This window comes from Molothrus ater, chromosome 7 (genome assembly GCF_012460135.2).
Source record: "Molothrus ater isolate BHLD 08-10-18 breed brown headed cowbird chromosome 7, BPBGC_Mater_1.1, whole genome shotgun sequence".
Lineage (NCBI taxonomy): Eukaryota > Metazoa > Chordata > Aves > Passeriformes > Icteridae > Molothrus > Molothrus ater.
Window position 1 is genome coordinate 12,171,595 of NC_050484.2, and position 24,587 is coordinate 12,196,181.

General features: G+C 41.1%; 1 protein-coding gene across 2 annotated transcripts in view; it reads left to right on the forward strand.

Moving 5' to 3' along the window:
• Positions 1–24,587, forward strand: part of PLEKHM3 (pleckstrin homology domain containing M3) — an 80,329-nt gene that overhangs the window by 48,256 nt on the left and 7,486 nt on the right. For both annotated transcript variants that reach the window (XM_036386833.2, XM_036386832.2), the window contains one exon: positions 15,593–15,750. In XM_036386833.2, coding sequence (XP_036242726.1) covers positions 15,593–15,750 — 158 coding nt within the window. The remainder of the gene's footprint in view (positions 1–15,592; positions 15,751–24,587) is intronic.

Below are 24,587 nucleotides of genomic sequence, written 5' to 3' on the forward strand. Positions count from 1 at the left end.
TCCAATGGTCAGATAAATACTAATACCCTTAACAGCTCCTCACTCCTGAGTGCTTTGCCCCTTATTGCTGCTTTCTCCCAGTTGCTCATCATTTTCCACTGACCTGCAGTTTGGATAGTTTTAATCCTGAAAGTTTTTCCTCCTTTTGATTCCTCTGCTGCCTATTTCCTCATATCCATGGACTGCTTTTGCACTGTTTCCTGCTGTCATGTAGATTGCATGTGTTTGGGGAATTAACTAAAAGGTTTATTAAAGATTAATGGAAAGATAAGGCATGGTGAGTGAATTAGAAAAGCAGAGAGGGGTAATCTGCAGATATAAGCAACCTTTACCCTGGTTAGTCCCAGCTCAATTCTGATTTGCTTCCTAGCCAAGTTCCCTTTAAAGATCCTAGAAAACATGGTTGTTTCCTACCTAGCAGCTGAGTTTCAAAAATGGGGTTTGAGGGTCTGTTCTTAGTTCAAAAAGGTTGAAATGCCTGTTTGCCAGTAGATGAAGCAGTTTATAATACTACTCTAAAATAAAATCCAATATCAATCTCTTGCCAAGTCTAACAGGGCCTAGATATTATGAGTCTAGCAGAGTATATACTTGGGCTGTGTGGTGGTCTGGGGATGGTTCTCACTTGCATCCATTTGGATCAGGCTCTAGTGGGGAAGACTTTGCTGTGAGGTTAAAAGCAGAATGAAAAAAGAAAATTGGAACAAAGTGGCCTTACTTTTGGAAATTTCCCAAATGCTGGTGAGGCAGTGGTTTTTGCTAGTACTTGTATTTTTAACAAATGCTGGTGGTGCAGGTGTGAGTAACCAAAGAGGCAGCAAGTGACAGACTTTATTTGTATGTACACACAAATGCATACCTGGACTCCAGAAGGTTTTGCTGCAGCCCAAGGCCCCAGGGACTACATTAAAGTTTACAGAAGTCTATCTGTGGCATTCCTGTGGGTAGATGTTTTTAGAATTCTGGTGTCAGCCGACAAGATAACTGATGAGGTGTGTTCAGACTGAATAGGCAGAAACACCAAGTGGGATTTAACAGGCACAAACCCCACAGCTTGCCTATTCTGCCTCATTGTCTGCACTTGTTTGTCTTTGCAGCCTCGTGTCATCTGCCCTGCATCACCCGTAACCCTCTGCATCTCTGTTAGGCAGTTTATCCAGGGTTATTCCAGTCAATTAAAGCTTTCAAGAGGGAGATCTCCACTTGCTAGGAAGCAAGTATTCACTCCTGAATTTGCTGGTGTTAGCAGACATAGTATACTGGAAAAATGGATTTGTTTTATAGACCGTGATGTGCTGTTACAGTCCAGGATATTTTCATCCTAAACCTGCTGGAGGTGTGAACTCTTCTCTGCTGACATTACTGATAAATCTGTGCACATATAGACAGAGTTCATGCAACAGGAGTTAAAAACTGTCAATTTAGATTTTACAGATGTGGTTATGGGGCTGCTTGTATTGAAACTGACAATTTTACACTGTTTAATATTGGTTTGGACCAAAGTTGACTCAGACAAGAGTCTTGTATTTCTTTTGAAAAGTAATTCTGGCTCCTTACACTACATAACATGTTGATGGGAGCTTTTGAAGTAAAAGACTAGAAGGCACTATTGTAGTGATTTCCAAATTCAGATGGTTCATCCACAGAGAATTAACTAATGCCTTGCCTTTTTTTTTAATGTTAAATAGCAAGATACACGAGTGCACAAAAATTATTGCAGTGATGCACAGGAAGTTCTACCTGAACATGAGGAAGAACTTTACTGTGCAGTGACCATGCATGGGAACCTGTTTCCATGGGTTGTGGAGTTTTCTCTCTCTGCTGGAGATATTCAAGAACTGCCTGCACACAGTTCTGTGCCACATGCTCTTGGATAACCCTGCTTGAGCAGGGAGGTTGGTCCAGATGACCTACTGGGGGGCCCTTTTAGCCTTACACATTCTGTCATTCTCTGATGGTCTTTACTGTTGAAACTTTCTTAATCATGCCAATTATTTCATCCTGGTTATACCAACTCTAAAAGATACAGTAAAATGAAAAGGATCCACATAAGGGCAAAAATTACTGGATGCCAAGGATGGAAATTGTGAGCAAGATGGGAGATTTAAAAAGATGATAATTTGAAGACTTGTTTATAAAGGAACATTCAGGGAAAAATAATGAAGTGACAAAATATGGGAATTTAAAATGATGAGTTTAATTACTTTAAATCACTGTGTAAATACTGTTATTCATAATATAAGTGGCTTTCATTTGGTTTATCTCCATTTACTTTGGAAGCAAAGTGACATAAATTGCATTAAGGCCATTTTCATTCTGAATGTGTATGTCCATACAGGAATTTAATGTAGTATAATTTGTCCATTTTAACATAGTAGATAAACTAATCTGTTGAAATTTAGTTAAAACATTATTGACATTAGATCAACTTTCCTGACTACCTGTAGATGAACCTACAAATAATGTGAAGAACAGTGCAGAGAAAGGATGAACAGGAGAGCCCTGTTCTCACAATAATATGGCACAGATCGCACAGTGAGTATGAGGAATGCATAAAAATCCAATGGAATCCTTAATGGAAATGCTTCTCTGCAAAACACAATGACTATGAGGAGTGTAATGCCACAATAGTGTCACTGAGGCCAGAAATGTATCATCTTTGAGAGGATTAAGTATCCATAATGAGAATATCCACAGTTACAGTACATAAAATAAAGGGATTATAGGATTTCAGACTAGACATACTATACTGAAGGGATTAGGAAGATGTCTCCCCTACTGACAGACAGATCAATGATTTCATCTTCCTCTGACGTTTGGAACACTGATTATACCCAGCACTGATTACAGCTCCCGGGAGCATTTTGGGCTTGCTGCACTGTTGGTCTCACAGAAGCATTCCTCACTGGGAAATCTTAATCTTTCTGGTTGAGCTTTTCTGCATATAAGGCTCCCTAACTAGAGTGTGGGGAATAAAATGAGCTTCAATGAAACGAAAGTTCTACCTGATTTGAGCCTAATATATTGTTAGAGTAGGATTAGAATGTCTTAGAAGAGCAAAGAAATCATTAGATCTCCTTCACTCCTCCAGGCTTTTAACCCACGCTGTACTTTCATTGCACCTCCTAGACAGAAGTGAAGGAGTAGATCAGAGATGCTCTTTCTACTATTTTTATATGTGCAAAGCTTTAGGCTGATTTAGACAAGTTGTTTCATCAGTCCCAACAATAGCAAAGGATGCAAGATGTGGACTTCTTTGCCTTTTACTTGCTGTTTTTTTCAGAAGTAAAACTTCTTTTCTGATAACTCAGTCCTCGTACCATAGCTGGTAAATGCTTAGTATAGATAGGTAACATACAGCCTGATGAATTCCAAGCCCATCAGTGTTGATGTCCCTGCCCAGCAGTTCCTTTTTATTGATACGGTAAAAGGATGGGATGTAGCATCTGACCCACATAGAGCCTGTGCACGTGGCTGTATTGATTGAAAAAAATGGGGGGTGGCTGTTATGCTTTGGGCTTGCTGTAGTTTCAGAAGTATTACTGAATTAGGTACACAACAAATGCCCTCCTGCTCTCGGTGCATGTAGCTGAGCCTGTGAAATCATGAGTGCAAACTGACTTATATCAGTGAGAGAGTCTGTTGCAGTTATTTGTGTCATTCAGGGATTCAATATAAACTGTATCATCTTAAGCTTCTATTTACCAAAGAGGTTTACCTATGTAGCTGTACCAGCAAATTCTTTTAATTTTAGGCAAGCCCTTTTTCTGCTTAAGGGGCAGGAGGTGGAAAATGAGAAGGACAATTAGGTTTTGGGCAGGCCTGGCTATGCTGAGATGACTGAAGATTTGTCAGTCACAGTTCTCTGTGGGAACTGACTGTGCTCAACAAGGGCAGCAGAATGCCAGGCACATCATCTGTGCCATAGCAGCCACAGTTCAGAGTTCAGCACTGTTGGGAAAACATTGATTCACAGCTCCAGCCTCCCAAGCAAGGGTTGACACAGTGTGTGTGACAGAGGTGTGAGTCCTGCAGTGTGTTACTACCAGTGTAATAATACCAGATAGTTGCCTACATTAATTATGTAAGGATGCATTGTAGACCACAATGGCATAATGTCAATAGCTGTCTTTATGAGCTGTGCCTGACTGACAGTGTTCTAAACTAAGTATATTAGCAGAGGAATATGACAATAGTCCTAAGATGGGAAAAACATACAATATCTCTTCATAAGTATTAAAAGATCTGATAGCAAAGCAGCAATTAAACAGCTTGTATACTTTCCTGTGGCTGTGGCTCCTTTATCACTGAATCACAGAATGGGTGAGGTTGGAAACACCACAGTGTGTCATCTGGTCCAACCTCCCTGCTCAGGCAGGGTCATCCCAAAGCACCTGGCACATCACTTATTTTTGTCACTCCCTGGAGGTTGCCAGCACTGAGCTGCCTTTCAGTAGAACAGGAAGCTTCAGGTTAGCTGATATTCCCTGAGTGTGTGTAATTCTCAAAGTGCTGACAGCTCTGGTTACAATCAGTGGTAATGGCAGTGATGGTACTGGCGTTTCCTTTTTACCTCAGCTCTGCTGGGGAAGGGAGTTGCTGTCATTCAGAGTGGCTCTCAGGCAGAGAGCAGGGCAGAGCCAGCCAGGCTAGGGCATGAAGAGCTGGTTAGGAGCATTTTGGCAGGTGGCTGTCAGGAGGACAAGTTCATCTGAATTAGGTGTTGCAGACAAGTCTAGAGATCCAGCAAGATCGTTAGTAGATATTTTTAATAGTAGGACTAGTTCCAGCACTGGATGAAACCAGAATTTTTAACAGGGTTTCTTAAATACTTATAGCCCTTTTCCTTGTGAACATGTAATCTAGGCCTCTTGGGCTAAGTGTGGCTTTTTAGAATGAAATTCTGTTTAAAATGACCCAGTAGTGGTGCCAGGGATTCACAGGAGCTTTTGAGTTGAGATCTCCAGAGATACTTTAATTTTTTTCAGCCTGTAGAAGCAGCAGCAGTAATATAAGTTACCCTTTTTCTGCTGCCTTGTGCTAAACAGGTTTCTTCTGTTATTTTCTGCTGTGCAGAATGAAAAGCCCACTACTGGAGATGTGGATTAGCAGTGTGAAAGATTGGGCTCTGAACTCATTGCTCTACTTCACTTAAAATGATGATTTGGGAGAGCCAGCTGGGTGTTCCTTCAGGACTAGCATCCTGAAAAAACAGATTTCCCAAGAAATAAAGTAGTGTCTCAGGGCTACCTGCTTGGAAGAGAGAAGAACTTTTTTTTTAGTTTTTTCTTTTAAATATACTTTATACTCACAGAGGTTTTTTTTCAGAGTAGCCCTAGCCATTTTCTTGGTATGTTGCTTTCTTGTTCTAAAATCCTTCAGAGATGGATCCTTAAAATGCCCAGATCCGGTCCTATGCAAGGCAGGAAAGTGTCTAATTTTGTGCTATCACTCATGAAATAACATCTTGCTCAGTGGGCATGTAGAGTCAGTTGATATCTCTGCAAGCAATTGCTTGCTTAATCTTAAAAAAAAAAGCGTATATATACTCTCTGCCTGAATGCATAATTGCTTCTGTATTTAGAGTCATGTATGTTTTTAAGCTAAGTAATGTGCTTTCTGTTTCCTACCAGCCAAATTCCTGGTACTCTTTCAACCTTGTTTGATTAAAACAGCCTTTAACCTTTGCTTGACTACCTTTTTCTTAAAACAACCTATAATTCATCCCTGCAACAAGATCAGGAGAGCTTGGGGTGTGACAAAATTGGCATGTAGCTGCCTGGAAACCTTGAGGGAAGGAGAAAGGAGGAAAGAGGATTGAAACACAGTGAGTGTGAGTCTTGTTGCAGAGCTGGTGGGGGAGCTGGCACAGGTGATTTCCTGGCATGTTGTTTATACTGAGACAATTCCATCTCCTCTTCACTTGTGTCAGCTTGCATCCAGAGACCTGCTGAAATTTCTGGCATTTCTTCCTTTCAATGAGAAGAGTGGGGGAGGGCTTGGAGGAACCTTGTCATCCTCTCTGTCTCCTGCTGTAAATTGACTTGAACTGTCACCAGTTTGTTTTTCCTCTCCCCCAGCCAATGTAAAACTCCATCTTCACCTCGCCCCCTGCCTATGTGTGCTTGTCAGAGATTAGCAGTGTTTGCTCTTGACCTTGTAATTCTTCCTCTTTGCAGTGCCTATTTTAGTAGGGGCTGATTTGTGGAGTATCTCTCTAATAGCAAATTAAACTGAAACATATTTAGGGGTTTGCTCTGGAAGGACTGTGAACAGCAAATGGCTCTGCCATCAGCACAGACTACCTGATGCAAACAAGTCAAAGGCAACTTCTGATTTCTGTTTATTCAAATCTCACTCCTTTAGTTTCCTCTGCTTTAGTTTGATTTATTTGGCAGTTGGTTTTGTGGGGTTCTTTTTGTTCTTTGCAGTGTTTATTGCAGGGTTTCCTTTCAGGTTGCTCTCTGCCCTGTGTGATGAGTTAGTGCAGCACAATGCGCGCTGGTGTCAGCAGTGGTGAGCAGAGTCGCTGGCTCGCCTGCTCCTGCCCACCCTGCTGTCACCTGTACCACAGGCTGAACAGGCTTTTGGGACAGAGAGGGACTGTGGAGGGTGTAAAGGGAAGAGGAGGGGAGAGGGTGGGGTGATATCACTCTTGCTGTTGGGAGCAGCTGGGATTGGGGCCCACAGCATGCTTGTCACAACTGAAGTTACTGCTGTATTCTTTTTTTAATTTATTGTATAGCAGTGCACAGTGACCGATTGTAGTGTGCATGCACACAAATAGTAAGAGATCATTCTTCCCTTAAATCACCTGTAATTTAAATAAACAAGACGGGCAGTCTGAAAGCAGTGACTGGGAGTCAAAATGGAGCAAGGAAAGCCAGCTGATTAGTATATTGCACAAAAGATCTGATATCTGCCTCTCTGCAACTTTTACCTCATGATCATCCTTCCTCTTTCCATTTCCCTTTCCTCTGAACTAAAGATTAATTGTGCATTGAAATTATAACAAGAATTTGTGGTATTAAGAATCTGGCCAACGGAAGAGAAAAAATCCTCAAGGAAATTAGCAGTCCACAAGCATTGTCTGTTCCCTAGATATAAATGACTGGGAACTTCCCAGCCAGGGAAGGTTTTCCCTTTATTTTCTCTGCAACTTGTACTATCCTTAGCTAAGCATATTGTAGTATGCTTGTTTCCAAGTCTGTGTTTTTATCACAGAAGTCCTGAACCCACTGAAATCTTTGTGGGGCAGAGCTTGCATTTACCATCTTGGCTTTAATGCCAAATGTTCATGTTTAATGAATGCAGAAAATACTTGCTTGTTATCCAGTAAACAAACAGGGAAAGGCAATCATATTTTTCCTGTACCCCCAGTCCACTTTTGCTTGTCCTGACTTGTGACAAAGATTACCTGTGACAGACAGGAGAGTTTGTCAGAAAATGGTTTCTGAACTAGATGTTGCAATGTAAGGATAGGAGGTAGAGTGTAAAGATCCTGACTACAGCAGAAGATCTGAGGCGGGCATTAGGAACAACTTCCAGTTGTTCTGAGCACTGGACTGTTGTGGTATCTCTCTGGTGAGGAGATTTTAAGCAAGTCAGACAGTCAGTTTTGGTTGTGCTGGAGGGTGAGGAACAAACTGTTCCTGGATGTTTCTAAAGGTGTTTTTTCTAGGCCTGCTTTCTTGTATCATTGGTAGCTCCTTTGAAAGCATATTTCTCATCTGTCCTGGAGGTGAAGAAAGATTATTGAATGTTTAATCCTCCTCCACAAAGCTTCTACTGGTGAAATTTGGAGGGTAGTGGGCATCTAAGTGGTGAATTGAAGACAGTCTCTTCAGGATATTTTATCTGCCTTTTATTCAGTCCAGGAAGCATGTTCTCTGTGGTGCTTTAAAGTCCAGGCAAAGCTGGAGCTTACCTGTGAATTTGTTAGGAAGAGGCATGATTCAGACTAGCTGTTTCTGGAGAGGTAGAAAGAAAACAACCAATGGGGGCAGAAACCTTTTCTGCAGAGGATGGTGGAAAGCTGTGCACAATTGTTAACTGCTCATTCAGGTAGCTTCCTTCTGCCAGACATGCCTGTGACATTATTCCTGTGAATTAAAGTACTTTCCATCTCTTCAATTTATGTAATTGGGGATCATGAATGAGTTTCATGTCCACCACCCCTTCTATTTTCTCAGTGCCTCTTGGCCTTTCATGTCTCTTCTGCATTGCGTCAGTGCCTCCTGGCAAATTCTGTCTTGTCTGTCTCTCAGATAGAGCCAAGTGTGTGTCTGGCCTTGAGAAATAATCATAAATTTTGTTCTGTCAGGAGGAGAGGCCAGGACCATCCAGTTTAGATTTGAACCTGTAGTTCAAGGTGTTTTAGGGATTTCATATCACTTAACCCATACCCTCCAGGCATCACTTGCGTCTGACATGTGGATCAGATTGGAGGAATAAGAGCAACAGATTGCTCAGTGCTTCAAAAGAAGGTTATGAAGCAAACCTGTCTTTAAAGAGAGTACCTTCTAATAAATGTTATCTGCAGAGAAATACACCAGTCCCTGCATAAGTAGTTAATGTTACTGCTTCAGTGTTGGCTCATAAAACATCTTTATCGCCTCTATGATGATAATGATTAACAAGCTGATTTACAAGGGTGGGGTCACAAAGCCATTTGGCAAATTTAGCTTGTCTCACAGTGGCAAGAATATAAACCTGAGTTTTACAGTATTTTTACCACTTTACCTGGAATACTTAACCCTGGTGGCCAGGCTCTTAGGCAGAGCAGTAGCAGCAGGTTCTCCTTTATGAGGATAATAACCTGAGTTTCCTCCAGTACTTCTGATACCTGAGGAAATTTTAGGTCTCAATTTGAGGATTCAGGAGTGCTGGGGACGTTTCACAGGTTCCCATCTCAGTGTTTATTCCCTGATCACTTAGCCACAGTGAACTGACAGTGTTTACAGGCACACTGTTACATGATGCCTCTGGTTGACTGCCCCTTGTGCAAGAGCTGGCAGAATATCTACCCAAAGATGTGTGTAGATTTATCTTCCTACTCTTAGATTCTGGATAGCTTCTGTTAAAATATCCTTCATCTGTTGATTCTCCATTATCTTGGATCTTAATAAGGGATTTTTGGTTTAGATTGTGTCAGATTTTTCTTTTATTATCATATGGTAGGAATTACTCTGAGTGCCAGATTTAATTTATAAAGTATTTTAATCCAGAAACACTTTATGTGGTTGTAATATACCATGACACTGTTGAGAATCTAGACTTGTTAACCTTTGCAGTTTCTCACATTGAGCAAAATGGTGTATCCTGAAAGCTCAGCAAGCTGTATTCCTTTTACTGTCTGTTCTGACAGTCCTAATGTAGGTGATTAAAAATACTTATGATCTCCATTCTAGGTAAACATCTACTGCACTTTTAGAAGTTGGTAAAAATGCACAGACAGGGTAGGAGTTCTGATGACTTTCACTCAAATTCACAACATAGACTCCTGCAGGGATGGAGATCTTACTCAGTACCTTTTGCTTCTTATCTAGCAATGCTGACAGGAGCCCTGCCCTCAAAACAAACACTCACTGACCTCAGAAATGTTTGAAAACTGTGCTGTTTTTTCTTTCCTGTCCAGAAAGTTCATCATATCTCATAGACTTCAGTGCTGATTTATGTGGCCATGATGCAAAGTTTGGGTATTTCTGTGGCCCTGGTCTCCTGGGTGGGTGGAAGGCTATTGCAGGTGTTACTTGAAGTGCTGGTGGATTACAGCTAACTCATTTGTCCTTCTGTTTCTACACATCTCTCCCCTAGTTCCTGCTAAAGTTGTTGGGTTATTACATCTGTGGAAATGACACAGTCTGAGTTAGGAGGGGTCTTCCATACTTTCCTTGTCTAATCAATATGTGATTACTTTTCAGTTAGTCCCAGCTAGAGGCTTCTATTAATGTCTTTTGTAAATTGAACAACTCTCAGGAACAAACTCTAGTTCTGTAATAGTTTTTGGTCTTGCTCTGTTTCCCAAACAGAAAGTTATTACAAGTCATGAGTTCAGGTTACCATCTCTGGGTTAAAACTCTGAACAGACTTGAGATGTTCTACCTCTGTTCCCTTGGCCACTTTTCTAGTTTGGTTTTTAATATGAAAGCATATATTGCAACACCACATTCACGACCTTGCTCTCCCATGGGACTGGTTTGTGCAACCCTCCTTCATGCTGGGAAGTAGGTTCTCGTACAGGGAGTTTTTGTTGACTGAACAGGGAAGACAAAGTGACTTGACTTCTCTGCTGTGTGTAATGGGAGCTGGGGTTTGTGCTGCATAGAGGCACAGCTGGGTGTGGGCAGTGGGGCCTTCAGAGCTGGACTTCTGCCAGCCCTGTGTTCAGCCCAGGGAGCCAGGATGAGGGATGGAGTCAGGACAGAGCTGCAACTCAGCGTGTGCCAGAGGTGAGGGGACTGCTGTGCTGTGGGCTCAGAAATGCTTTGTGAAGGTTAGACACAGGGACTCTGATCACAGGCCCCTGGGAAACACCTGCTGCTTCTAAAGTTGTCTGTGAGCAATAGCCCTTTTCTGCATATGCATTCTGGGCCACTCTGGCTTGGTGGATGCTCTGGTCTATGGCTTTGCAGCTGTTGTTCTCTGGGGACAGCTGACTATCCATTTGTTTGTGAAAACATCACCTTGATAGAGCAAGGGAGCTATGAGTAACTTCCAGTCTTTGAATGAAGGATCAGGAAACCTCTGGGGGCGAGCAGCCCACTTGACAAATAGTTAAGCTTTGACTGATCACACATTGCCCTCATAATCATGTTAATGTGATGTATCCAAAGGGACTTCAACTTGTAGCACAGCCACTGCTGCCTTTTATCTCCTGTCTTCCTGGTGGATCAGGAAACACATAACCCAGTGCATGTGTCCTGCCTTCCCACTGTACAGACTCTGGCAGCCTTTGCCAGCGTTGGCTTGTCTGCCAGTGTTTGGCAGTCCCTGCATTTCCCCCTCACCTCACTTATTCTGTGCATTTGTTTCTTCAGAATTATACTGCTCCCCAACTGAGCACAAAGATATACCAAGAAGAAAGTTTGATTTACCTTTATTCATAATATTAACTTGTTTGAGAAGCTTCTGTTGCAGAAGTCATCTAAAATAATTGTGCCATCACCCTTTCAGCACATGTTCAGATACTTTTCCCCTTTCGTTTCTCCCATTGCTGCAGACAATTCTCTGCCTTTCCTCTTGCTTTTCAGTACAGCTTGAACTTTCCCAAGCTGGGTTCAGGAGGCTGGGCAGGGGGCAGGTAGCTGTTCCTGCTGATTTCCTGGTTTCTCCTCTCCTCCTGGCAGCCCTGGCACCTGCAGCCAAACTCTGGCCGGAGGGATGGTCTGCAGTTTGGGCAGGGAACCTGTATGGGAGGCTCCTCCAAAACACAGCTTGTCCCATTTCAGGTGGAAGATATGTGGCAGTTACTGTAAAAAGCAGTGTTTGCTTTGCTGGTTTAAATTGTAAGTGCTTTGAGGGCAGGGCCTGGCTTTTATGTATGTACATGTGGGTGTGTATTTTTATACAATTCCTGATGTGACACACACAGGAGCTGTGTGCAAGGACCATGGCTTTCTGTCTTGTGGAAGCTTAGAGAAATGTTTTTCCTGATCCAGAGAGATGAACAGTGATTCTGATCTGAACACTGGGGCTGTTCAGAGAGACAACTTGCTTTGGACTTCTGGACACAACTGTTTTCCCTCTGCTGTCACCAAGTAGTGTACCCCAATGTATTCCAGGTACAGCAGTGATAAGCATGGCCCTGTGTCCACAATGATGTTGGAATGGATTCCTTGGCCAGTAAAGGAAGGAAAAGCTGCATTGTACCCTCTGTCATTTGCTGACTGGGATGCCATCATTAACCACCTCTCACCCATAGTTTTGACCAATTAAACAATTGTTCACTCTAAAAAGAGTTTGGATTAGAAACAGACCTTGCTCTTTATGTGTGCTGTAAGTAGAAGAGAATCTGAACTCGGCAAAATTTTAATTTAAGCTTGATGCTTTTTTTCTTTTTAAGAGACAGACATATATTTTTAATCCTTTGCCAAGTGTATGCTGAGACATCCCCTATGTTGAAGAGATAAGTCAAGGGTGAAAATTTCAGTTTCTCTTCCTTTGGCATCCTCTTAACTTAGTTTTATGCTAAGCTGTCACACTTTTGAAATGTGATATACTTTTCTGCAGCTTGTAGTGTGTGATTTCACAGTTTCTCTGTTTTGTAAACTTATTTTGTAAATTGAAATGTTCTTAGGAAAGGTTCAGGTCAAAGCTTAGGAGTGACTCCAGCAGTGAGAACAGATGTGTGCTGGATTAGACTACATGGGGGCTGTGAAGTCTTCATCACTGAAGGCTTTAGGAACAGATATAGCTGTAAAGAGTGATGTAAATATTGGTGGCTCTGCCAAGACAGCCTCTTGAGGTCTTTCTTTTCCTCCCATAATTTCCATGATATCTGGATAATGCATGATATTTGACTATCACACTTCTATTCTTTTATCACTTATGTTTCCTTGAAACTCAAAATCAGATTCTAGCAACAACTGGGAGAAGATCCTGGGACTCTTCCCTCATGGTTCTGGGATGTCTAAAATGACCAACTCTGGACCTCTGGCAATCACAGGAGAAGTTTTAAAACCTTTGATGACAAGTTCTGTTCTCCTTTTCCCAAGCCATAAAGCACTCACTGTGAAACTGATACACAAAACAGTGAGTAGACAGCAAGTGGACTTGGGACAGCAAATAGGAATCTTCCTTTCTGCTTGCCTAGCATAAATGGAGATGAGGATTTTATTCTTATTAACTACAAACAGGAATGACAGAAGGCTGCAAGGAAAAATCATCCTGTGCATAGTCTTGAGGTCTCTGATGAAACAAAATAACACAAAATTTACAGATGCTAAAACCAGTGATAACATCGATTTGATGCTGCATTTTGTCTTCCTCCTATAATACAGTAAAATGGCCTGTAATTCACATTGCAAAATTGGCATGCATGGCTCTTTGAAGATATCATCTTCCTTGTATGTCTGCAGTGGCCAGAGTAACAAGCCCACCCACTACAGTGCTGCAACAAGCCATACAAATAAATAAATAAAGAGAGACAAATAACACCATCTCCTCAGGGCAGCTGCCCACCCGATGTGTCTTGCGTAGTTGTGAACACTTCAGCACAGGAAAGTCTTTGTTCCTTGTAGTTTTAAATTCACTCCCAGTGCTTAGGAAGGTAATAGATTATCATAATGTGTTTATTACATTATATAAAATGTTACTTCAGATATTTAACTTCTAAATCGTTGCTGACAATGACATTAGTTCAGACTTGGAGAGTTTGTTTGCACTGTGTCTTCAGCCTGGCATTTTAAGCGGAGCAGTTGTGGCCTGAGGTGACTGCTATAGCATGAAAATTCTCTGGAAAATTTGTATGCATTGTGATTTATTTATTATCTTTGTATGTGCATTTCATCTGTTAGTGCCTAAGTGGGCTTTTGGAGGGTGACTGTAGCCTTGTCACTAGCTGGGTGGCTTCACTGTTTCTTTCTTTCTGTTTATTGAATATTGTCAACTTCCGTGTCTCCCCTCTGTAACTGTGGAGTCTGCAAGCAAAATATTTCTTCCTTCAACATGAAAAACAAACCCTAGCCTAGGGGAGCTAAATTACCTTCTGACCATCTGTTGGAAGGTTTGCAGTATGTTCAGCCTTGAACCATGGCTTCATTTTTGTATTTCATGCAGCAGCTTCTCTGCATTGTTTATATTGTGGTTGAAGGGGATCTTCCTATACCAGGATGCAATAGGAACGTCATTTTTCCTCTGACATGAGCAGATGTCCTATCTGCAGCAGTAGCAATAACATTGCTGCTTCCTGTTGTTGCAGGTGTTGTCAGCAGGCTGGAGCTGAAGGCAAGGAAGGGGCACATTTCTGCCCGTGCCATTCACTGCCATCAACACCAGCACTCCCCATGCACCTCCTTTCCCACTTGTACTCGTTAGTAGTGGCTTTCTTGGCTAGTGGGCAGGAAGTTGCCCCGGAAAACAAATTTATTTCCTTACTACCTGGCCTTTGCTTCTCTGTTGTTCTTCTTTGCATTGGTATCTCTGCTTTCTCTAGATTTGGTTACACCTAACCCAAATTACAAGTGGTGTTATCATATTTAGGGAAGGGGTGGCTGAACGGAGTGTGACACTCATTTAAGTGTAAAACTCCCCACTCTTGCGTTCCAGGGCACAGCCCCGTGCAACTCTTCAGTCAGCAATTACTGCATTCTTTTTCCTTTATTCCAGGAGGTTGCTATCAAATCCCATGGCACATTTCTATCACTAATCTGGCAAGTTGCCATTCAGACCACAGGAAGCCCAGAAGAGAAGAATATACACTTAGGGCCTTATTCCATCTTCATTCTTCCTTACAGCAGCAGAATTCCTTAAAGCCTCTAGAAGTTTGATCTGAATGGAAAGTATTTTGCCTGAATAGCACCCCTTATTGAGGCATTGTCTCCAAGTCACAAATTTAGATGACTGTTGTTGTTAGCAGTTTAAGGTTTGGTCATTTTTTCCACACCAACACAAGGAGTGCTAATCACTTCTCATGGTCTAGCAGGATTCTCTGGGACTTCTTGATTTGAGAGCTGGACACTAAAGGGAAAAAAATAATAAGTTTCTCTTCAAGACTTTACCTAAGAAGTTATTTGTTTTAGCAAGGAGCAGAACATTATATTTGAATGGTTTTCAGTGGGAAACACTACTGAAGGACTAAGGCCAGGACTCTGTTCACAAAATACATGCAAAAAACTTGTACTTTGAAGGAAAAGAAACAACCAAAACTGTGATATGTGCATAAAAAGTAAGAAGAAGTGAAAATTGTAAGGCAGTATTCATAGCTGTCAGAGATAATGTGGGAGCCTTAAACTTGTTTCCTATTTACTTCTTTGTGCCTTATTATATGAATGCATTTTTGTACTTAAAATCGTAGGGGGGTAGAATATAAGAAAATAAAGATAGTGTAGAGAGTGATCTTGCCCCTAAGGATTTGCAGCTGGGCCAATTATCAAAGATTAGGAACAGGCCTGACTTCAACAGGCCACAGCTGTAAGCAATGAGAGGAAGAGTGCTATAAAAGAGAGTGGGGTGGCTGGTTGAGAAGGGAACTGGAGTCAGTTGGCTGCTTTGTGAAGAAGAACGAGTCAGTGCTTGAGGAGCAGCCCATGAGAAACACTAAGAAGGTATGGAACTTTTGTGATAAGGAGACAACAGCATGGAACCCCTGCAATTCGATGACAACATAAAATTACTACAAATATTTTGTTGTTGCCATGTACAGATTTACAAAGAGATAGTAAATTAGTTTTCATGTTTGGATCATTGCTGCTTCAATGATTACTATTATCACTTGTGTTTTCATGGAGCTCTAATTGTTGGGAAGTAACTTTCCTATTGTTGTAACCAACAGCATGTACCTACATTTCTGTTGTAATAAGTATTGTCTCAGTCTTTCAGGTCATTCTGGTTATTTCTGCGGGGTTCATTCAATATTGTTTTCTCATTCCAGGTTATTGAAGGAAAGCTGGCTCCTTTCTTGGGGAAGGTGATCAAGTTTGCCACCTCTCATGTGTATAGCTGCAGCCTTTGTAGCCAAAAGGGTTTCATCTGTGAGATTTGCAACAATGGAGAAATCCTTTACCCCTTTGAGGACATTTCTACAAGCAGGTACTCCAATGTGGTAATGTCAGTCATACATTTGATTTGAGTGTTGTAGCCTTCAGGATTCTCAGCCTCATGACCTTTTATTTAAATAATTAGGGACTAGATTCTACTAATGCACATTTCTGGGGAGCTACAGTAGATCACTGCTCCAGGGAGGCCACCATGAACAAATGTGGAAGCAAATGAGAAGTGCTACTTCCCAAGGTCCTGTCAGTCCCAGAAGAGCTGTTCAAAAAGGGAAAGGTCCCCAGATCATCACAGTGTGATTTATCCAAAGCTCTTCTGAGTTTGCAAAGTGTCCTGAAAAGCCAAATAACTTTTCTGAAGTGATCACAGACATCTTTCTGTTCTCTGGTATCACTGGGCCCATAATTTACAGCGATCATCCATTCTAAAACAATGGCCATCCATTCTGAAGTGTCTTCCCCATGAAATGTTTTGGCTAGTTCTCTGCTCTGCTTATTCCTCTGTGCCTGTGTATGCAAGATTTTTTTTAATATATTGCTGTTCTCAGATGGCAGCAAAGTAAGTGTATGTGAGTCCTAAACTAAGCGAAAAAACCTTCTTTCAGATCATGTAGAGTACTGGGTGCCAGGTCAGGGACAGGAGTCACATGGGAAACCTAGAAGCAAAATGCAGGAAACCAAAGCAGACTTGGCAACACAGCAGAGTTTCTACTCTTTTTCAGTAGTGTCTTGGATTTTCAGTAAAGGAGATCTACCCTTAACAGAGTATATCTGACATCCACAGATAAGTATTTTTATGGCTGTTTCAATTACAGTCATTGTAATTTGTTCTCCAAAGTGTTCATTTGAAAGTGGAAAGAATCAAGGACCCACCTTTGGAAACAATCAGGACCAGACAATTAAAAAGGTTTGTTAAGAATCTGGTTCCCTTGCATGCACAAAGATGTTAAATAAATTAAAAGTAACCAAGGACTACTCTAGGATTTTCAGTCTGATCTGAGTTTCAAAGGTTGCTTGCATATTGTTTTTCCAGAGTCTTATTCTAAAAAAATGTATTGACAAAGCAGTGGATAAAAGCTAAGCCAGGTATGTGATATGTGGTTTATAAACAATTTTTAAGAAAGAATGCATCTAGGGTGCATGGTGAGATAGGCTGACTTAAAAGACAGACTAAGATGGCATAAAACATAAGATGTCTGTGGAGACTGCATAATAGGTGATTGAAGATATTCCCAAAAGATTAATGAGACTGTGAAGGAACATTTGGGAATACAAGTTCACGTTAAAATTTGATTTGTCTGGGGGATTTTTGGTCACAAAACCATTATTGGGTGTATATTGTTTCCCTGCCCTTCAGCTGAGATCAGACATACCTTGCAATTACACAGTTCAAAACCCCATGGAATCAAATAGAATTTGTCAGCAATTCAAGCCAACAGAAGCTGCTCTAGCTCCTGTGTTTGTGTGAGTTAGAAGCCAGAAAGGACTTGTGTTCATGTTTCACAAATGTGAAGTTATGGTTGATGTCATGCCAAAGACAGCAGTCTTTGTTAATGGTTTTAATTAAAACACAATCAGCATGAAAGGTTCTCCAAGATTTCTCTTTCTTATCTCATCATTCTGCTTATTCCTTTTGTATTCCTTATAACGAAACCTTGTTTTTATGCTCAGCATTTTCTGATTCTTTGCCTAGTTAGTTTTCTCACCTCATCACTACACATGCACCTATGTGGAGCTAACCAGATTATTTCAGTTCCATATTTTTGCTCTGGAGGCAAGTTATGCCAACAGGGGAGCTTGTACAGCAAAGCTGCTGTGCAGCTCTATCAGCTCCAAAGCACCGAGGGAGAAGGCCAGGTGGAGGGATTTTGTTTGTTTCTATCTTGAAGATGAGAGAGGTTTCTGAAGTAGGTGTACTGACCACTACAAGACAGGGTAAGGTGAGGAGGCTAGTTAGAAATAGAGGGATGTACAGAGTAACCTGTGGGAAATGGATGGCAAGTCCTAAAAGGTCTGTGAGAAGACTTGAAATTATACCTGAAAATTCTGATGATGTATTCAGAATTTCCTTGTCAATTGTCATACAGACCTCTGAGTAAAACAGCTTAGATTTCTGATTTAGTTGTACTATTCTGAGTCCACAGTGTACAGAGATAATTGACTACAACTCCCTTCTCCATCCTGGTTTTCTGGAATTGCTATCCTACAGCACAGTACTCGTATTTTGTACACAATTGTGGGCTGCCAGGCACCCTGGCTGAAGCTGGTGAGTTGAGGAGGAAAGAGGAGCTGCTGAACTCTGAGGACCATATTTTTCTTTTTGCATTTGAATGTTTGTTCACTTTAGAGCTATCAACTCTACCAGCAAACTGGGCTGTTAGGTTAGAAATATTTGAAAGTGGGTGCATGACATCTTTTGCAAACTTCAGCTCTTTGCTGCATGTTTGAAAAGTGAAGCCTGCCTTTGTGTGTGTGTTGTGTGTATGTATGTATGTCTGTGTTGAGCTGGCATTTGGATTTTTGGCTATCTCTCTAACCTTTCTTGCTCTTTGGAGAGAAGAGTGACAGCTGTCTGCCGGCCATTACAATTCCAAGGTGGTTCGCAGTTGGCTGTTAAACTTTCCATCCTCATGGTCTCTTAGGTCAGCTTTGAGGTGAAGAGATTGTTTCTCTCCAAAATATTCTCAGCAGTTTCTGGCATAGTGTTCAGTAGGAATTTATGAAGGATGGGTATTCTTTCGATAGATATAGCTGAGAGAAAAAGAGGGCCCCTCTTGAGGGCTGGAGTTTCTCTTTGGTCTGGTTATTTGCTTGAGAGTCATTTTTGTCAGTCCTTGGGCAAACAGAATGAATACCTGGGTTATGCACTCCTCAGCGTTTGAATACACATATATTACATACCCTTCTCTCACTAATCAGTGTGACACATTCCTTTGTTGGCAAACGGTTCCAAAACAAACACAATCAGTTCACTTAATTAGCGGGTCTGTGGGCTGTGCTTGGCAGGCTCTTTACATCCTGCTCAACAATGCAGAGCAACAGTTTGCTGCCTTGAATGCAAGGGTGGGCTCACAAAGTCATAAGCTTTCAATGATACATCCTTTCTCTGGCTGTTCTTGGGAGGTGGCCATTCTGCGCAGATCTTAATGAAAGCTGTGATTCAGTAGTTAAACAATTTCTTAAAAATTGTCCCATCCTTTTGATGCCTCTTCCAGTCACTTTGATTCTTCTGTCCCTTATTCCCCTCTTTTCTATCTTATCGTATTTATATAATACTTCATCAGGGTTCTTTGAAAATTTCACAATTTCACCTTGTTTTCGAAGGCTTTAAATCATGAGAACTATTTAAAGCCTTTTGAATTAATTGCACATTTCATGGACCAAATTTTCAGCTAATGTAAACTCTCTGAGCTCTGCTTTTGCTGGAGTTCTGGCAACTTAAATAAACGGAGCATCTGCCTCCTATTTTATTTCTTGAACTAAATTTGCCCTGGGCTAAAATTTAGTGAGTAAATATATAAAATTATTATATTGTATCACTTATTTTATATTTACAGGTGTTGTGCAATGACTTTAAATATCCTTGACTGTAAATTGGCTTGTTAGAGCTATCCTTGCCCATTAGCAAGCAGGCACTTCCCCTCAGGTTGCTCTGATTTTGCTTGTTCTTCACTAATGTGAGGAAAAGGTTTTGTTTCTTTCTACTAAAATTAAAAAAAGACCCAACAACCAAACAACAGAAGTGAAGTCTGGGTAGTGGCACTGTTGTCTGTAGTAGTTGCTGTATTTGTTTTATAACCTAGAACAATTTTTAAATCTTAAGGAATACTGAGAAAATTACCTTTGGAATGAGAGTAGAATTTATTAAAATATGTTTTCTGTCCCATCAGATAATTAAGCAATCATGGTTATGATTAAGATTATGTTAGCCATCTAATAAAGTTTTGTTCTTGCCTGTCATCATCCTAATGATTACTTTCACAGGCAATTAAATTTGTTGTGTTTTGCTGGTAAAGTTACTTGCTTGTTAAGAACAATTTAATCCATTCCTTTCCTTTTATGTGCTGGCTGTAGATGTATGTGAACCACGGAGAGTTGCTCTTTTGTGTTCATATTCATTTATCAAGGCTAAACTGTTTTCACTTTGTTAAGTTAATTTGTTCTGCAGATCAGTTAAGACATGTAGACCTTTTAAGAGACAAACCAGAAGGCCCAAGTTTAAAATAGACGTGCCACAGAACAGACTTGACTATATCAACCAGCTTGGATGCCTCCATAATCTTTGGCCACCATCCTGATAAGACCTGTGAATGTACTTCGCACATAGTGACAAGGCTTACTAAAGGCTCTGGGGCTGTGCATGCTGAAGTCTTTGCAAAGTTGCAGCTTTGTATTATGGATGCTGTGTCACTGGACAAAGGCAACTTTGAGCATTTGGGAGAATGTTCAAGATAGATGTTAGGTGGAGAGACTGAAATATTCACTACACGGTATTTGCAGGAAATACCTTGCCACAGGTCAAAGGCATCACTCAAAGTACATAATTTTCCCTCTTGCTTTGATTGGTTTGTCTTTTGCTATAAAGCCTTTCCCCAGGCTGGACTCACCTGAGTTGTGCCAGTAGTTTAGTACCTAATTTTGAAAGAGCTTAGCTTATCAGATGCTGATAGCTGGTTCAAAGCACTCTGAAGTGATCTGCTCAGCACTTCTTCGAGGAAATGTAGGCACCTAAGTAGATGTTAAGTTCTCTTGGTAATTTAATTTCTCCTGAATCTGTCAAAATTGATCAAAATCTTCTGGCCCAGATTGTCTTATTTTTGTTTGTGCAGGGTAGCACAGTAATATTATCTGGAAGATGTAAACAGAAAACAATAAAGTATACCAACTTTTTCATCAAATATTGTCTTTTACAACTGAAATAGCTTTAGAGGTTGGTTTTACTTGCCTCATGTCACAGTGGCTTTTAACTAGAACGTTCAATCAATGTCATATTAGTGCCAACTTTCTTCCATTTATTTACCATGTGGGCATCCCTCCCTAGGCAGGCTACTTGCATTGGTTCCTAGGCAACTGGAATAATATTGCTGCACGTGTATGTCAGGCATTGATTGCCTTTGGGGCTTTTTTTGTATTGTAAGTGAACACAGGCTAGTCCTTTTTCCTTTTCTTTGTGTTCTGCTAAAGGCTCAGAGTTTGAAGGGCCTGTCTATGATATTCTCAGCTGAGCAATTCAGAAATGCTTGCAGACAGGCACATGTGCACAGTGTGGGATGGTGATCATGCTGGAATCCCCAGGCAAGGCTTACTTCAGCCAGTATGTTCGCTCTTTGGGGTTTTTAATAGCCAAGTTACAGGTGGTTTAGTGTTTTGGGTGCTTGGTGAATGTTTAGCATCATCTAGAGAAAACATAATGAATGTTCCCATTTAATCCTGCTTTTACTCTGAATGGCAGGAAAGAAGAGTTTAGTTGTGAACAGTTCAGCCCTAAATCAAATCCTTGCTGAAATTTCTTCCAAGGGATTACTCACTTGACCAAAGGTGTGCAAGGTCTGGCATAAAGGAAGTGAGTTTTTTAAATGAAAAAAAGAAAGCTAATATATAAAATTACAAATAAAGGGTGGTGGGTGAATATGGCACTGCAATGAGGCAGGGGAGCTCTTTGCCCTTCTCAGCTCTGCTAGGAGCCCCTGGCTGACCTTGAGCAAGCCAGTTCACCTCTCACTTCCTGTTGTGAGGTGGGAATGGTGCTGTATCTGTACAGCCAGCCACTGTGCAGGGACTGAAGGTATCCTAATAAACCTTGTTGGTTCCAGCAGCTTCATCCCACCTTTGTACCTGTTACATTGGTAAGTCTGTCAGCCAGTAAGGTTCCTGCGAGCCAAAAACTTGGCTTTCAGATGACATCCTGGGCTACCTGTTGATCATCCCTGCTTCATTTTGTCTCTTTGAGGTGAAAGGTCTTTGGGGCCTCTTTGTGTTGTACCCCCCACTTCAGGCCCCTGATTCTGCTCAGGGGCACTTAATGGTGGTGCAGTACAAAGAATAAACATAAGCATAATCAAGTGGTTGTGCAGCATCTAGAATTACTTGAGCTATAATCCTGGGAAAAATAGATGGGAAGCATGGAAAGAACATGCCAGAACTTGCAATTTACTAAACATCGGTATGTTTCAAATGCCCAGACCTAATGGGAGATACTAACTTTGGCATTTCCTCAGCATACAAGGCATGATTATATGCTTTTAATGTAGAAAGCCTTTTCTTTTGTAACTAGTGATAATAATAATAAGAGCATTATAATGCCTCTCCTTGGCTGTGGAGCGCTTTGCCCTTTCTCTTACACTTTCCAGTGCAATAGAAATTATTTAGAGGACTGAATTATTCTCTGCATTTTTTTACTCCATACAAGTAAAACATCCTTAAAACATAAAACACCCTCTAAAGTCTCAACAGAAATTGAGTTAGGTCAGGAAAGAGGAAAAAAAAAAAAAGAAAACACCAAAATAGAGAGGAAGCTATTTCAGCTGCCTTCTTAGAAGACTGCAAGGCTGTGTGAAAACAACACGCAGTGTTCACTAAGTCTTCAAATACTGTTTGAAAAATAGCAAGATGCTATTAATGTGCAGTGTCACAATATCATTCATTAAAGAAGGAAACATGAAAGGCCTGAATGGCTATGGGCTCATCAGCTTATTATCAGTGGTGAATAGCGTGCTCACAAAGGATGTAGGGACTTCTTGGCCTCTAGACAAAGAGTGAGTCGGGATTCAGAAATAGCACCTGAACTGTGAATTACCTATGACAACAACAAGGGTTAAGGGAAAGATAAGTAGGTGTAGTGAACTATTAAGTGAGCCTTTTATAGGCTACAAAATATATTTTATTTCTCCAGAGAAATAAAATAATTTAAATATACTGAGGCTTGAAAACAACAAAAGACCGTGTGAAATTCACATGTGGAGATAAAATTAGATCTCAGAATTAACTAGGAAGCAATCTGTTTGTAATATCCTAAAAAGGAATATAATGTTGGAGTTTTTGGTATCACTGGAGAATCCTTCACAGTGAGGTTAGAAATGGTCAACCATTTGGCATTCCAGGGCCAGTTAAGATTGACTGTATTTGATATGAGGAAAAGCAGAGCTGTGTAGGTAGCTTGGGGTAGTATAGCTCCACCACTTTAAAAGGAGTGACTTGCCAGTTGCACCAAGGCAGAGGAAGATCAGTATTGCCCCCCTGCCCTGGTGACTTTGTCAGTGAGGGGGGCACAAGCATGCAGTGAAGGCTGAAATGGGTGTCCTCTCTACTTGTTCCTATGCAGAGCTAGAGGCAGCTTTGTTCTCCAACTCAGAGCACCCTTTCTCTAGGCTGTTGCTTTGTTGTCATCTGGACCCCTTGGTTGGGCTCAACCTTCACAAGAGAAGGCAGAAAATAGGTCTTCAGAGCAGCAATCAGGGGGCACCAGAATGGACCCACGATGGCAGCAGTGGGTGCCACTGCAAGGACTATGAGATCAGGGCTGGCTGTTTGCTCTGCCTCTGCTTAGTGCCTGACACTGTGGGGTCCTGGGCACAGCTTCAGCTACTGCACCAGCTCTAATGAATAACAGTTCAGACAGTTTTTCTCTCTGTTTTGATTCTAAGGGATGGGAAAAATGTTTGTTGATCTTTTCCACTGACCTTATTTCTGAAAAATGAATTTGTATTAATTTGAACACCATCAGTCTTTGTTTGCTCTGTTTGACTTGAGAGACCAGGTGTGCTGGCTCCTCTCTCATCCTGCTCAATCACTTCAGCAGTAATTTCTGATAGGTTTTGTCATTTCCATGCATGCTGTAGAGAAATATTGGGCTAGCATAGAAGGTGGTGATGTGAGAGCACAAAATTACACTCCTCATCAATCATTACCCTCTAGCAACTTCCAGGGCACTGTAAACTGCTGACTAACAAGGGAGAATTAGCTTGATAAAATCACCATTAGTGTCAGTTCAGAGTGGTGTAAAGTTTTAAAGACACTGCTGTCTTCTGTCTCTTCTTTGCCCATTAGTGGGTCTGTTTGTGGAGATCCCAACGCTGCAAATCACGTAAGCACACTTAATGGAAGGCAGACCAGTAATCCCAAAGAAATCAGTGGGATGTGAGTCCTAAGCATTGTGTGCATGTGCTTTGCTGGATAAGGGCAATAAACACACTCTCTAAGCACAGAAATTGTAAATATCTCTGCATGAGCCAGTTTCTTGATTCAAAACCAGATTTAGAGTGTAGCTGGACTGAGAAATCCAACAGTCAGGTTTTACTGCAAGAGAGCATGGAAGCCAGTAGATATACTGCTTTATACTTAGCCTTGTTCACCTGCCTTTTCTTACTCATATTTTGCTTTTATCAGTTTATGCTAGTTAGAAATGTGCCTCATTAAATATCTGCACAGCCTTCTTAAAGCTCTGCAGTTATTAAAATTTACACCATGTTGGAGCCATGCATAAAACTTCAAGTGCAGCCAGACCAGGAACAGTTTTTTTAGAAGTTACAGGTGAGATGCAGCCAATATAGCTAACAGGTTGTGTTAGCTTATGGACTTCTCTCAGCATTGTCAGACCACATGCCTTATGGCTTCTCACTTTTTGGGGGTTTTCTTTCTTCATGTTTTTAATTTTTCTTCACAGTCTTGAAGACAAAAACCTTATTCCTATGAAAATCAGGTTCAAAGCAAACCAACAAAAAACCCCACTAAAGTTATACTAATGGGCACTTGGATTCTTATGTAGTCATTTGACTACAATTTCTGCAAGAAAGGAAAAAAAGTGCAAGGCATTTCAAGATGTCCTTTGGAATGAATCACGAAGGGTGACCAACACCCATTGTTTGTATTTCAGGA